We start from the raw sequence: 15,370 nt of genomic DNA, 5'->3' as shown, positions 1-15,370 counted from the left end.
CGGCCCTCCCCGGGTTTTCTGCTGGTTCTTCCCGGGTTGGCTACTATCCCTTCCACCTCCGTGGAAGGGCAGTTCCCCCTGGCCACATTCCCCACTTCCGCAGGGGAGCGGCACTCCGCCGGCCGGTTCTCTCGGGGGCTGCACGGGTTCCCTTAGATGTTCCCCATAAATGTTCCCCGGTGCATGCCGTTTCTCTCCTCCTTTATAGTCCTCCTCCGCCAATCCCAACTCGGCTGCCCACACGCCGAGTACGCTGCTCTCCAATCAGGAGCAAGTCCTACAGTTAATTGGTTGAACTGGAGGCAGCTGTGCGGAAGCTGTTTACTTCTCTCCCAGCGCCATATTGTGGGAGAGCAGATGCATAGAATAAGCCTTAATTCCAGTAACAGTCTAGTCCGGTTTGCTCCCCACACTTTCCAACCCCACCCAGTGAGCCTTTTGCCTCTGCCTTGGGATGAGAAGAAACAGGGTCATTCCCAAACCCTCCTCTTTGCAGAGTGATGTTCCCCTGCATGGCGACACACGGCTGCTGATGGAGGGACCATCCAGGGAAGAAGCTGGTCCTGAGGCTGGAAGGCTAGCCTGGGAAGTGGCTGCCCCAACAAGGCCACTCAAAGCCTTCCTCCAGAGGGACAGTGAGAAGCCCCCTTCACAGCCTTCCTTGGCTTTGGGTCATCTCCTCCGGGCCAGGTTGTGTCTGCCTTGGGGCAGCGTGGGCTCTGGGTGATCTTGATCACAGCACCAACCCCGTGGCTGGATAGGAACCTCATCTCACCACGCTCAGCTAACGTCTGCAGAATGAATGAGTGGCCTGGCGCTCAGCCCTCCCTGCCAAGTGCCCACTGTTCTGAAAACAATGGGTCTGTGAGTTGTATGGCACAGCCAAGCCATGGTTTGCTGACCCCACACAGGACACACACATTTTCTTTCCTGAGAGTCATGCTATCCAGGCAGTGGGGCTGAGGAGAAGCTGAGATGGGGACGGAAAGGCAGGGGGAAGGGGTGGCTCACTGGAGCCCTGCTTGCTGCTGGCAGTACTCCACCTCTTCTGGGTTCCGTGCACACTCTGTGCACGTGGGTGAGAGCACATGGTAGGGTGTGCATGCACACGTGTATGTGTGTGTGCTCTCTTACACTGAGGAGAATGGCAACAGCGCAATGTGCGTGCACTAGTGCCCAGGGGCACGTGTGTCTGCATTCCACGGGCACCCAGGCGTGCTTCCTGGCACGTGTACATGGACGCTGTAGCTGGTCCCTGGAGCTGCCAGTCCCCTTCCTGCCTGACACAAGTCTCAGTTTTGTGGAGGCTGAAACAGGCTGTTAAGAGCAGGACACAGGAAGCAGCTGAACCATGCCAACAGCAGGCAGGGTCTGGGACGCCAACACCATCAGCTGTTTCCAGCACCCCACCAGGCAGCCCCTTGCTCTGGGGCGTGTGCGTGGGTAGACAGGCCTTTTGCTGTTTGTGCAGGGCAACCTGAAGACAAGAACCCAGGGACGGGGCTAGGGCATGCTGTGGCCCTCAGCCCAGTATACGCGGGCATGGTGTGGTCCTCAGCCCAGTACACGCAGGCCAGTGGGATGAGCTTCAGTGTTTTCAGCTCTGTCTGGACAGGGAGTAATAATGCCTGCTGAATGCCACCCTCCCATAATTCCAGGCCACAGTCTGGGTCACTGTTGAGCTTCATTCACACCCCCTATCCAGAACCAGCCAGGGTCAGGGGACTGGCTTCTAGCTAACCAACCCTCCCCTACTCCACTGCTGCCCCTCTCCCATTGGTCAGAGGAAGGTGGGAGGCACTTTGACAGAGGCTATTGGTATTGGCATTGCCCAGTAACCTCTATGAGACCCCTCTGGAGGAAGCCTTTACCCTGGCCGCCCTGCGAGCAGGGGCTGGCCAGATTGGGAGGCTGGGGGAGGAGGAGTCTGAAGCTCATAGCTCTGGCTCCCACCCAAGCTAGAAAGTCAGAGGGGCAGGATCAAATGTGAGCTCAGTATCCTTAAAGGCTACAGAGCAGCCCGAGTCTCATCTTCAGCTCGACTTGGGCCACCACCCAAGACCAGGATCTAGGACTTAATCTGCCCCTTCCACTCCCTGCCCCTGACAACCGAGAGCCAGTACCCTGACCCCCTCCTACTCCGGCAAGTCCACGGAAGCCCCTGCTCTCCAGAATAGAGCTGCAGTCAAGTCTGCCTCCAGGAAGTCCGTGTATTACCAGGCCAGCACTCCCAAGGACCAAAACTCTGAGGGGACCCTCCCTTAAGGCCAACACTGCAGGCCCCAGCCATCTTTGGAACTGCTCAGCTGTTGTCCATGTGGTTGGCTTCAGCCACCAGAAGAGGGCTCCAAATGGGGGAGGGCAAGCAGTCTTTCCCTCTGGAGCTAGGGGAGGGGGCTGCTCCCCCAACCCCCATCTCATGACTCACTCCAAGCTGTGTGGGTTATTACATTATGTTTGAAATTGCCATGGCAACTAGCTGGCAATCAAGGGTAATTGCGCTTGTCGTCAGGGCAACAGGGTAAAACCCACAGCAGCCACTCTCTGTAGTTGCCCTTGGGGTGCAGTAAAGGTCAGGCCAGATCAGAGCCAATGCCAGCCAAGGGGCTATGGGACTCCCCAGAAAGAGCAGGTTGCCAGGGCCCCAAGTCCCAGATCTGGACTCCTGCTTCCTGCACACCACACTTTTCCAGAAACACGCCACAATGCTTAATGCAAGCAGAACCAGAACTTTTATGTGCTTACAGCTGGTACTTGTAGATAGCCCATGGGCCTTCTTCCTCGTACTCACGACGGCTGAGCCACAGGCTCTGGAAGGACTCCCGACACGCCATGATGGAGCCCCCAAGCCAGGCGGCCACTGCACGGTGGGGAGAACTCAGCACGGTGGCACTGGGGCCCAGCTCCCGTTTCAGGCGCTCAGGGAAGCCCGTCAGCAGGGTGCTACCTCCATCCAGCACCACATTGGCCAGCAGCTGCTCTTGCTGCTTGGCCTCCAGCCGGCTGATGCTTAGCAGGGCCAACTGCGGGAGGCCGGGCTGGTTGAGGCCCAGCAGATTAGGCTGGAAGAGGGCCTCAGGGCAGCAGAATCGCTCGGAGCCCAGCGTGATAACCTGCTTATCCGGGAGCACAAAGTCCGCTCGGGCCTGGGCCTGGGTACGGGCCATCTCGGCCGTCATATCCATGGCCACGTAGCAGCAGGCCTCTTTAATCTGGTTGACCAGCCCTGCCTTAGGTGGTGAGTGGCCAGTGGCCAGCAGCAGCTGAGCCAGATAGTCAGTGAGGTCCCCGCCGGCCACATCTAGCCGGTAGGTATCCAGTGGGGCCAGGTCCCCAGTGAGGATGGGCGCCACATACGAAGTGCCATGGCCACTGCCCAGCACCAGCCCGGTGGTGCGCCCATAAGCGTAGAGCGCCAGCAGGGCCTGGTGCACAGTCTGCATGGCTGGCACTCGGAAGCGCTCAAACAGGATCTCGGCCACCTTCTCTCGATTGGTCCGTGGTGAGATGGGCGAGTCGGCCACGAGCACGGCCAGCTCCTCGGGCTGCACGCCCAGCCTGCAGTAGAACAGGTGCTGCCACAGCACCTCCAGCGCATCCCAGTCAGAGACCACCCCTCTGTTCAGCATCGGGTAGGAGCCCTCTTGGTTTTCGGGTACTGCGTACCGGGGCTGGCCCTGGGCCGGGTGCTGCAGCAGCTGGACTCGGGAAGGGACCACGTTGAGGACGTGATCCTCCCCAGCCAGTCCACATTTAGTGAATCCTGTGCCTGTGTCAATCACCACAGCCGCCATGTTTTGGTAGGGGCCCAGTGAGTGGCGGCAGAGCACTGGTGACTGCACTGGTACTGCGTCCATGGTGGACACCAGCTCATAGCAGGCGCCATGGAGCAGGCCGAGGTGTGTGACCATGGATGAGTGTGTAATGTCCTCTGGTGTCAGCTTGAACCGGGCGTTCTGGGGCTCAGCATCCACTATGGCCATGGGCAAGACCTTGCCAGGTGTGGTAAACGTGATTAAGGAAAGCTGCTCCTCCTGCGCCCCACGGGAGTTGCCAGATTGCCAGGATGAGAGCCGATGCATGCTGGTGCTTTGGGTGCTGCTGATGCCAGCCTTGTCTCTGCTCACATAGATACAGGTCTCCTCGGGGGCCAGGGGCACCCGAAGCACCCCAACATGGGCAGGCAGGTCCAAGGGCTCACCTTCCTGGGCAGAGGGCTGGCCAGGACCCCCAGTGGTGTGGGGCCCTCTTGAGAGGGGGGGCTCTTTGACGATGAGGGGCTTCGCAGTGAGGGGCACCTGCCCAGTGAGGGAAAGCTCTGTGGCAAGAGGGATCTGCCCAGTGAGAGGGAGCAGGCCGGGAGGGGCATCCTGCTTGGTGCCCGAGGGCTTGCCAGTTAGCGGTGTCTGTCCAGCAAGCAGGGTCTGCCCACTGAGGAAAGTCTGACCGGAAAGAGAGACCTGCCCAGCATCTTTGGGGTGAGAGCTATCAGGGTGAGCAGTAACGACCTCTTTCTGTTTCTGGCTGGATAAATCCTCCTGGAGCAGAGAGCCAGGTGCCGGCTGTGCATTGGTTGTTGAAGCAGACTCTGAATTCATCCACTGTAGTTTCTTGGCCTGGATCATGGGGGCATCTGGCACCCTGGAGGAGTCCAGCATCCAGATGGTGCGACTAGGTTCATTTTTTTCAGGATCAGGTTTGGCCCAGCCAGGGTCGGGAACATGTGTCAGTATCCTCTCACCAAATTGGAGCGGCATCCCAAGGGGAACAGGCCCAGCGAGCATCCCAACTCTGATGGGTGACTCAGAACCAGTGGAGTTCCGTGACTCCAGGTTGAGCCTGGCTTCCTTGGGAACCAGGGCTACCTCTCGGTAACTACCAGATGAGAGGCTGGAGGGCACAGGGCTGGATAGCATGGGCGTGGTGGACCAGAAGTTGGAGTGATTGCTGTCAGGGGAGAGAATGGGCCTGGCCAGTGGCCGGGTAGACAGCAAAGTGTCAGAAGCATAGATGGATGGAGGGCTGGGCATGAGGCCCACCAGCACTGCCCGGGAGCCCATAGGGTCATGGCATAGCAGCCCTATCCTGGTGTTGCCTGTGGCCATATCAAACACCAGCACACGGTCTTCCACAGCTTCTCGGAGCTGGCAGGTGGGGGCACTGGAGGCAGGGATCTGAATGGCTTCTCTGGGAAACTGGGGTGGAGGCTGCTTGTGGCAGGTGACCTGGTAGGCAGACAGCGGCACACTGGTGCAGGTCTTGCTGCAGATATTAGGTGGCTGCTTCTCTGGCTGAGAGCTGCAGATCTCCTGGCTACTCTTCTGGGTCTTGGGGATTTCTGGGGCCTTTGCAGTTGGTGTTGGGCTGCCAGGCCTAGAGGTGTAGCCCGGGGGCTTCTCCACCAACTTCTCAGGTGGTTCGGGTGTCACCTGCCTTCTGACAACCTCACACTCCTGGACATGCTCTACAAATGTTTCTTGAGTAGGTGTCACGGTGGAAGTCTCCTCTTTAGAGTGAAAATTCACTTTGTCCTGGCAAGATGTGACCACTTTGGAAGACTCCACGAGGACTGACCATTGGTTGCCACACCTCCTGAGGAGGAGGTCTTGAGACAGGCCCTTGGTGACCGCACTGGTTTCATTCAGGGGTTCAAGGGTGCGAGGTTCAGCTGCAGCGGGCGTCGGGGTCACATCCAGAGCTGGAGTGGTCACCTGAGCTGGAGCCGCTGGAGTCACCGGAGGAGCCAGTGACAGAAAAGAAGTTTTAGACAGGGTAGGAGCCTGAGCTGGACCTGGCTGCTTGCCCTGGCCCTGATCTTGAGCTAGAGCCTGAGCTGGAGCCAGAAGAGGACGTTGGCTTTCGACTAGACCATCCTCTGCTGAGAGGAAATAGGGCAGCCACCGACTCTTCCTGGTGACCATGGGGGCCATCTGGTCGGGGTTGCAGGGCCCTTTGCCCCAGCCCACCAGGACTTTGGCAGGAGCCTTGACCTCCCTCCCAATCTGCACCTGAAGTCGGGGGCCGCAGGGTCCATGCTGGGCCACGTCACTGGTGCTGCCACTGTGCCTGCACACAGGTAACAGGGTCCCTTCCTCCACGTTGAGATGCTGTTGGGCTCCCATGATGGGACTCGGAAACGGGTTGGTGGAAGAGAGTCTCGAGGCATCCTGGGAAGCCTGCTCACTGTCACGTTGGGAGCCGACCTGCACAGAGTCCTGGAGTAGCTGGTGAATGGGCTCAGGGAAGTGGGCCTGGGAGATGGGGCCACAGGCCCCTTCAGTGACAGTCTCGTTAGACAGTGACAAACCCTGCTTGAAGTATAGAGATCCTAGGCTTACCCATGGTCCCTGGGACCTTCTGAGACTACCCCCCAGATGCTGGCTGCTGACCAAGGGGTGGCCCTGGGGGCCCGATGGATCAGGGCCCCCCACCTTCTTGGTGGCTTCCATAGTCCTGCTCCATGCCCTAGGTGCCCTGCCCCCACTTCACTGCCATGGCAACCCCACACATCATAGCCCCCAGTGACCTGGGGGTGGTGACAGAGTGTGGGAAACCAGGGGCCCCACCCCCTGAGGAAAGGAGGCCTTCTCAGGAGACCTTGGAAAGCAGAGAGTCCCAGGGAGCCCAGTGAAGTTAGTTGGCCGCAGGTCAGCTTGTTCTCCCCTTACTGGCAGTGTGACTACTCTGCCAAGGGCAGCCCTAGAGTGGGAACAGTGCCTTGGGGGACCAGTGCACACCCAGGGAGAAAGGTAGGCAGAGGAGACTCTGAGGAAGCCCGCAGCTCTGTTGAAGGGTGGTGGTGGGGTCTATTTATCATTTAGTTGGGAGACAGAAGAAGAAAATGAGGGGCTCGGGCTCAGGCCCAAGCTCTCCTCCCCTGTATTCCCCAGCTCCCGCTCCAGGGACAGTAGCTCCTTGGCAATCTCTGTTGCTCCAGATGGTTCTCCTCTGCCTGTGCCTCATAGAACCCCCTCCCCAGAGCCACATGTCCCTGAAGCCCAGCACCAATATCCCATAGGGGTAGGGACAGCGTGGTAGGGGTGGGGGTGGGACCCCTGTTCAGAATCCTCAAATCAGAATGTTCTAGTTCTTATCCCATTGTGTCAGCTTCACCTTGGCCGTAAGGGGACCAGAGTGCCAGGCACAGGGCTAGGTCACAGTGGCTACAGGGCCAGCCGAGTAGCAATTACGGGATGGGGCACAGTGGGGACAATGTGGGCATAAGACTGGCTACATAGTGGGGGCATGGTGGGCCTAGGTCTGGCCACACGGTGGTAACATAATGGGTGTAGAACTGAGCACAAGCAGACACAGAGCTGCACATGTAGGAAGGACAGACTGGACCAAAGGAGCAAATACAGGGCAGGCACAAACCCAGTTGGCAGTTCTACCCTCCAATTATTTTAAAATAAAGGCAGAGCAACACAAAAAGAGGGAGAAAGAGAGAGTGAGAGACCTATCCACTGAGGTCTACCCCCCCCCCCCCAATGCCCACAACAGCCACAGCTAGGCCAGACCAGAATCAGGCACCAAGAACTCCATCTGGGTCTCCCACGTAGGTGACAGAAACACAAGTACTTGGGTCAAAATCTGCTGCCTCCCAGGTACATTAGCAGGAAGCCAGACTGGAATATGTAGCGGCTGGGAATTGAACCAGCACTCTGATATGGGATGTAAGTACCTCAAACAGCGGTTTAACCACTGCACTACAGTGTCCCACCCCCACCCTCCATTTTTTATTTTTATTTTTTAAAGATTATTTATGGCCAATGCTGCGGCTCAATAGGCTAATCCTCCGTCTGCGGTGCTGGCACACCAGGTTCTAGTCCCAGTCGGGGCGCTGGATTCTGTCCCGGTTGCCCCTCTTCCAGGCCAGCTCTCTGCTGTGGCCAGGGAGTGCAGTGGAGGATGGCCCAAGTGCTTGGGCCCTGAACCCGCATAGGAGACCAGGGGAAGCACCTGGCTCCTGCCTTCGGATCAGCACAGTGCACCAGCTGCAGCGCGCTGGCCACGGCGGCCATTGGAGGGTGAACCAACGGCAAAAGGAAGACCTTTCTCTCTGTCTCTCTCTCTCACTGTCCTGTCAAAAAAAAAAAAAAAAAAAAAAAAAAGAGAGAGAGAGAGAGATTTATTTGAAAGGCAGAGTTATAAAGAGGCAGATGGCAGAGAGAGAGAGAGAGAGAGGTCTTTCATCTGCTGGTTCACTCCCCAAATGGCCACAATGGCCGGAGCTGCACCGATCCAAAGCCAGGAGCCAGCAGTTTCTTCTGGGTCTCCCATGTGGGTGCAGGGGCCCAAGGACTTGGGCCATCTTCTATTGCTTTCCCAGGCCATAGCAGAGAGCTGTATCAGAAGAGGAGCAGCTGGGACTCAAACTGGCACCCATATATGATGCCAGCGCTGCAGGCGGCAGCTTTACCTACTATACCACAGCGCCGGCCCCTCTTTCTTTTTTTCTTCTTTTTTTTAAAGATCCATTTTTTAGGTGGGGAAAAGGGAGCCAGGGAGGAATGGGACCTGCCAGGACCCCCAGCCTAGGCCCAGAGCTATCTGAGCAGTCTTCAGACACAGAATGGGCCTAGGCAGCAGGGTTTTATGTTTTGTTTCATTTTGTTTTTGTTTATTTGAAGGGCAGGTAACAGAGAAATCTTTCATCTGCTAGTTAACTCTCAAATTCTGCAATTAGCTTGGATTAGTCCAGGCTGAGTCCAGGAGCTCAGAACTCCAGGGCCCAAGTACTTTATTTTTTTTTAAAGATTCATTTATTTATTTGAAAGGCAGAGTTACAGAGAGGCAGAGGCAGAGGCAGAGAGAGAGAGAGAGAGAGAGAGAGAGAGAGAGAGAGAGAGAGAGAGTCTTCCATCCACTGGTTCACTCTCTAGATGGCCACAATAGCTGGAGCTATGCTAATCCAAAACCAGGAGCCAGTAAATTCTTCCGTGTCTCCCATGCGGATGCAGAGGCCCAAGGACTTGGGCCATCTTCTACTGCTTTCCCAGGCCATAGCAGAGAGCTGGATCAGAAGTGGAGCAGCCAGGACTCGAACTGGTGCCCACATGAGATGGCAGCACTGCAGAACTTTAGCCATCACTTCCTGGTTTCCAAGGTGCACCTTAACAGGAAGCTAGATCAGAAGCAGAGGCATGACTCAAACCCCAGCACTCTGATATGGAATGTGGATGTCCTAAGCAGCAACTGAACCCTCTGTGGCACAGTGGCCGCCTGTGGGCAGCACTTTTGAGAGTCACCCACTTCCGTGGTTCTCCCTCCTCCCAGCTCTGAGCCCCGGCATCCTTGGTTTTTCGTCCAGGCCTGTGGCCTTTCAGACTATAGTCTTTCCGCTAGGAAACAGGGTTGTGGAGCAGGCAGCGTGGGCTTGTTCTCAGAAGCAGTGTGTCTGCACAGAGGTTAGCAATCGCACCTGTGGCAGGCCGGGGCGGGGGCGGGGTGCGGCTTTGTGGCCAGGGACCAGGGCTCAACGGTGTGCTGCACCTGCACCTTTCAGAGTCAGCCCCTGGGCCCCGCCCCCTTCCCCAGATGCTGCCTTCGGTGAACGGGGACAGATGGCCCTGGACACCCAGGAGGAACTCGAACCCTGGTGCTGGGCCCCAGGGTCTTGGCCCATGCGTGAGTGAGTGTGTGTGAGTGAGTGTGTGTGTGTGTGTGAGTGTGTGTCCTGGGCACGCATGCTTGCTGAGCACTCTTCACTTCATCTGTCTCTGGCCCGGGCAAGCTATTTCTTGTGCTGCTGTTCCTCACAAAGATGCTGGTAGCAGTCTCTTGTTGCTGCCTGGCATTTGAGCTGGACTGCCCCTGGGAGGGGTGGGGAGGCAGAGGGAGGCCCTAAAAGCCCCCAGCCGGTTTCACCACTGGGTCTTCCTCCACCACCTGCACAGGTGAGGCATAGCCCTGTTTTCTGGGTCTGGGGTCCTTTGTGAGCAGCTGGCCCAGGGTCTCCTAGGGGCAGGAAGCAGAGCTGGCTGAAGGAGCTGCCAACCAAGGAGGAGCTACAGGAGGCAACCAGGAGAGAATGGCCTCCCCCACCCCCGCCCCCGGGAAGCAAGCACCTCCTCTGGGAATATCACAATGACTGATATCAACTGGACCTTTCCCCTGGGGCCAGCTGAGGGTAGAGCATGTGTAACCCAGCCTCCTGGCCATTCAACGAGCTGGGCACTACCACACCTTTCTTATAGATGAGGAAATCAAGCAGAGTGGGAGAGAGGTCTGTCTCGCTAGTGCACAGTAGAACCAGAATCCAGAGCCAGGTCACCGCTCTGGACCCACACATCAGGAAGTGTGGTGCCACCACTGGGTGCCACGTGAGCATGGGCCTTGCTGGAATAGAGCCACTGTGCCTCCCCTCTGGGCGCTGCAACCCCAAGCCCCACACCCCGCTGAGTCCTGCAAGGCCCTACTCCTCCTCCCCATAACTTAGCAGATAGTTCTGGTACTTTCCCTGGTGGTGCCAACTAAGCCAGTACCCTCCCAAGAACCTGGTGGTTCTGAGCACCGGCCAGGTGCTCACCCCATGGGGCCAGGCTGAGTCTTTTGCACTCAGAGTCTTTGGCTGGCTGAAGGCCGTTCTCATCTCAGCTACAGGAAGGGGCAGCAGGCCAGTCCCCTTTTGCCTAGCCCCTAGGGATAGCCCCCTGTGCCCTCCCCCCACCCCCACCCCCCGTTTTTAAATAGTCTCTCACCAGGAAGAAGGGCGTCCAATTCTATTTCTGATTCTGGGAAGTGAGGAGGGCCAACACGTTGCCATGGCAACCTGGAGAGCCCCTCCCCCAGGCTGAGCCCATTCCCCAAGCTGAGGGCTGCGCGGTGGCAAGGAGCTGGAAGGAGCTGAGTCTGAGGGCCAAGCTGGACAGAGCCTCTTCTGTGAGGGCAAGTCCCAGTCCCGCCCGCCTTCCACTCCTCCCTCACCTTGGCCCTCCAGGCAGCCATGTGGGAGAGGGTGGAGTCACCCTGGGGTACCCTCCTCCCACCTAGCAGACCCTAAGGACACTGGAGAGGTAGCAGGAAGGACAAGAAGGGAAGGGACAGAGAAGGCTGCCTTATACCAGGAGCCCTGGGATGGGCTGAGGCTGCCGGACCTGCTTCTCCAGCCCGGACCTATTTTCAGCGCCCTTGGGTTCTCGGGAGGCAGCTTCCAGTCTACGTGCCTTCCCCTCTCCGCGCCCCTAGGAAGGCTCGGGACAGCTCAAGAACTCTAGGATCAGAAGGGAGCCTTAAAGTGCTCCCAGGGCAGCCATCTACTTGATAATGGATGGCAAACTGAGGCCTGTCTCCCCAGAGGCTGCAGAGGGGAGGACACTCCAGCAGGAGCAGAACACCCAGGATGACCTTGTGACTCAAGCCCCGTGGTCCTGATGGAGAACAGAGGCCCCCAAGAGGGAGGGGCACGCTCTCGGCCTCAGCTCTACTCTCAGCGCCCTGTCTGTGCTTTCCTCTCCTGACCACTCCTCCCTGGAGCCACCCAAGTGACTTCGAGCCCCAGGCCCTGGGGGACTTCCCTGACATTCCTTTTGGCCCAGATGCACCCATTCTACGGAGGCAGGACCATGTTGTAAAGGAGCTGCTCACCTGCTCCCTATCCCCGGTCCCCTTGCCTAACCCCAGAGGAAGCAGCCAGGGACAGAGAAGCCCAGCCCTAGGGATGTGTGGCAGGGTTGGGGGAAGTAATCCACTCCTAATCTGGGATGAGGAAGGCAGAACCCATCAGTGCCGGGAGGATGTGGCGTCTGAGCTCCAAGGCACAGAGAAATTTAAATAACAGATGTTTAAACAACCTTCCCTGCAAGCCGGCGGTGCAGTGACCCCTCTGCTGTGATGTGTTGCAGCTTAAAAATAGCCCACAATGAACCGCTCTGAGCCCCAATTGACTCAAGCTTACGTAACTCTTCGTGAAAGATGGCCAGACGCACAGCCCCAAGGGAGAGCAACAGCATAGCCGCCCTGAGTACAGCCCACAGCTGGCTCAGGGGCTCGGTGAGCTGCTCACCCCTTCCTGCGAGCAGCCCCCCCCCCTTCAGGAGCAGCACTGGTCAGGGAAGGCAGTGCTGCCAGAGGCACACACAGCTTCGAGCCTGCTCAGAGGAGAGCAGCCAGGCCAGCCAAGGGGCTGGGAGAAGACTTGCCTTCTTTTGGGGCCTCACCAAACCCAGGCCCAGGGCAGGTGGCAGTGACTTTAAGAATAGATGGGGGTTGGCACAGCAGTTAAGATGTTGCTTGGGGGCCGGCACCGTGGTACAGTAGCTTAATCCCCTGACTGTGGCGCCGGCATCCCATATGGGCGCTGGTTCTAGTCCCAGCTGCTCCTCACACAATCCAGCTCTCTGGGCTGGCGCCGCGACTCACTAGGCTAATCCTCCGCCTTGCAGTGCCGGCATACCGGGTTCTAGTCCCGGTAGGGGCACCAGATTCTGTCCCAGTTGCCCCTCTTCCAGGCCAGCTCTCTGCTGTGGCCAGGGAGTGCAGTGGAGGATGGCCCAAGTGCTTGGGCCCTGCACCCCATGGGAGACCAGGAGAAGCACCTGGCTCCTGCCTTCGGATCAGCACAGTGCGCTGGCCGCGGCGGCCATTGGAGGGTGAACCAATGGCAAAGGAAGACCTTTCTCTCCGTCTCTCTCTCTCTCTCACTGTCCACTCTGCCTGTCAAAAAGAAAGAGAAAACAACAACAACAACAACAATCCAGCTCTCTGCTGTAGCCTGGGAAGGCAGTAGAAGATGGCCCAAGTGCCTGTGCCCTTGCACCCACATGGGAGACCCAGAAGAAGCTCCTGGCTCCTGGCTTCAGTCCAGCTCCGGCCGTTGTGGCCATTTTGGGGAGTGAACCAATGGACGGAAGACCTTTCTGTCTCTCCCTCTCACTGTAACTCTACCTCTCAAATAAATAAATAAAATCTTTAAAAAAAAAAAATATGTCGCTTGGGATGCCCATAACTCATATAGGAGTGTGTGGGTTCACTTCTGATTCCAGTTTCCTGCTAATAACGTGCACCCTGGGAGGAAGAAGGTGATAGCTCAAGTAGTTGGGTCCCTGCCACCTATGTGTTAGACCCAGATTAGGTTCCTGGCTCCTGTTTTGACCTGGTCCAGACCTGGCTGTTGTGGGCATTTTGGGAGTGAACCAACAGATGGGAGATCCTGGTCTCTGACTTTTAAACAAAATGAAAACACACTATATAAATAAGACACAAGTGATGACTGGGTCAGAGAGACCAGGGCAGGGCGCTGAGCTATCACTAGGTTTCCTACTCCTCGGAGAAGAGGCTCCCTGGCCAGAGGGACCTGTTGGCAGCATCCGTTGCTTGGCCAGAACTATTACTGCCTTGGAGCATGGGTGGGGGCTTCTAGTTGTCTGTGGTCTGGGCTGTAACATCCCTAGAAGGACTTGTGATGCGAGGGAGGCAGTGCTAGTTTCAAAGCTGATTGAATCCCATGATCTTTTTTTTTTTTTTAAGATTTATTTATTATTTGAAATAAATTTGAAAGAGTTACAGAGAAACAGAGAAGAGCCAGAAGCAGAGAGAAAAGGGGGCGGGGGTGAGAATCTCTGTTCCATTTGCTGGTTCACTTCCCCAAATGGCCACAACAGCCGAAACTGGGCCAATATGAAGCCTGGAGCCAGGAGCTTCTTTCAGGTCTCTCATGTGGGTGCAGGGGCCATCTTCCACTGCTTTCTCAGGAGCATTAGCAGGGAGCTAGATGGGAAGTGGAGCAGCTGGGACTCAAAAGGGCACCCACTGGGAGTCGGTGCTGTGTCGTAGTAAGTAAAGCCACCACCTGCAGTGCCAGCAGCCCATGTGGGCGCCGGTTCAAGTCCTGGCTGCTCCACTTTCAATCCAGGTCTCTGCTATGGGCTGGGAAAGCAGTAGAAGACAGTCCGAGTCCTTGGACCCCTGCATTCATGTAGGAAACCCAGAAGAAGCTCTTGGCTCCTGACTTTGGATCGGCACAACTCCGGCCATTGCTGCCAATTGGAGAATGAACCAGTGGATGGGAGACCTCTCTCTCTCTCTCTCTCTCTGCCTCTGCCTCTGCCTCTCCTCTCTCTGTTTAACTCTGATTTTCAAATAAACAAATAAATCTTTAAAAAAATAGAGGGGCATCCATATAGGATTCTGGCACTTGCAGGCAGAGGCTTAACCATCTACGCCACAGCGCTGGCTCCAAGTCCCATGATCCTGGCCATTAGCTTCTTCAAACCCCCTGCCCTTTTTTTTTTTTTTTTTTTTTTTAAGATTTATTTACTTATTTGAAAGTCAGAGTTACAGAGAGAGAGGAGAGGCAGAGAGGTATTCCATTCACTGGTTCAATCCCTAACTGGCTGCAATGGCTGGAGCTATGCCGAGCCAAAGCCAGGAGCCAGGAGCCAGGAGCCTCCTCCCGGTCTCCCATTGGGTGCAAGGGCCCAAGCACTCGGGCCATCTTCTACAGCTTTCCCAGGCCATAGCAGAGAGCTGGATGGGAAGTGGAGCAGCCGGGACTTGAACCAGCACCCATATGGGATGCCAGCACTGCAGGTAGTGGCATTACCAGCTACACCACAGCGCCAGCCCCACCCCCCACCCCACCCTTCTTGAGCCATCCCAGGCCCCAGTGCCCAGTCCAAGGCCAGCCACAAGAGTATACAAGTAGTGAGAGCAACCTGAAAGGGAGCAGGCAGGGAGCAGGCAGGAGAGAAGGTGAGGTTGCCCCTGGCATTGGGTGCCTCTGGTGCTCACAGGGCCCTCGGAGGAGCCAGCAACTCCCTCAGCTCCTACACCGGAGCTCCACATGGGAATCAATGGGGTACATCCAGCAACAGTGAATGTGCCCCCAGAAAGCCTTTGGGTCCCAGGGAAATTCCCTGAAAGGCTAGAGCTGAGTCCTGAGGGGAAGCTCGGGCCAGACCCAGGGTTCCCCATCAAAGCAGGTCAGTCTCCATGCGTGGCCTCCAGGTGCCAGACAACAGTCACACCAATGGGCAGCAGGAGGGTGTGAGTCAGCTGCTGCTTCCTCAGTCCCAGCTCCCACCCCGGCCTCCTCGCAGCCTACACTGGCACCCACTTGCCCCAGCCCCACTGCCCTGTGGTGGAGGGAGGTGAGGCAAAGGAATCGGTACCACCTCCCCATGGCTGCTGATGGGAAGGCTGGACTCCCAAGCTCTGTTCAGCCCATCCTACCCACTGGCAGCCCTCCCCTTGCACTAACCTGAGCTTGCTGGGCCTCCCTCACGTAAGAGGCAGACCGGCCTACAGCAGCCCTGGAGACCACTCAGGAACCTCCTGGTCCCTGCTGGCCTGCCTAGGGGCCTGGAACGGACCCTCCCCATCTGTCCTTGGTAGCCCAGTCAGCAGTTTGACGCTCTAAATCAGTTTCGGC

The 15,370-nt window shown here is 57.3% G+C and overlaps 1 protein-coding gene across 1 annotated transcript; it reads right to left on the bottom strand.

Annotated features, from left to right (window-relative positions):
* Positions 1–2,741: 2,741 nt before the first annotated feature.
* On the bottom strand, positions 2,742–8,105 carry LOC100359206 (uncharacterized). The gene has a single exon (XM_002713205.6). It carries the CDS (start codon positions 6,447–6,449, stop codon positions 2,742–2,744), a length of 3,708 nt encoding a protein of 1,235 aa, XP_002713251.3. The 5' UTR covers positions 6,450–8,105.
* Between the last annotated feature and the right edge of the window lie 7,265 nt (positions 8,106–15,370).

This window comes from Oryctolagus cuniculus, chromosome 10 (assembly GCF_051225735.1).
Source record: "Oryctolagus cuniculus isolate XC-2025 breed Fujian yellow rabbit chromosome 10, ASM5122573v1, whole genome shotgun sequence".
Classification (NCBI taxonomy): Eukaryota; Metazoa; Chordata; class Mammalia; order Lagomorpha; family Leporidae; genus Oryctolagus; species Oryctolagus cuniculus.
This window is presented reverse-complemented; position numbering and strand designations above follow the sequence as displayed.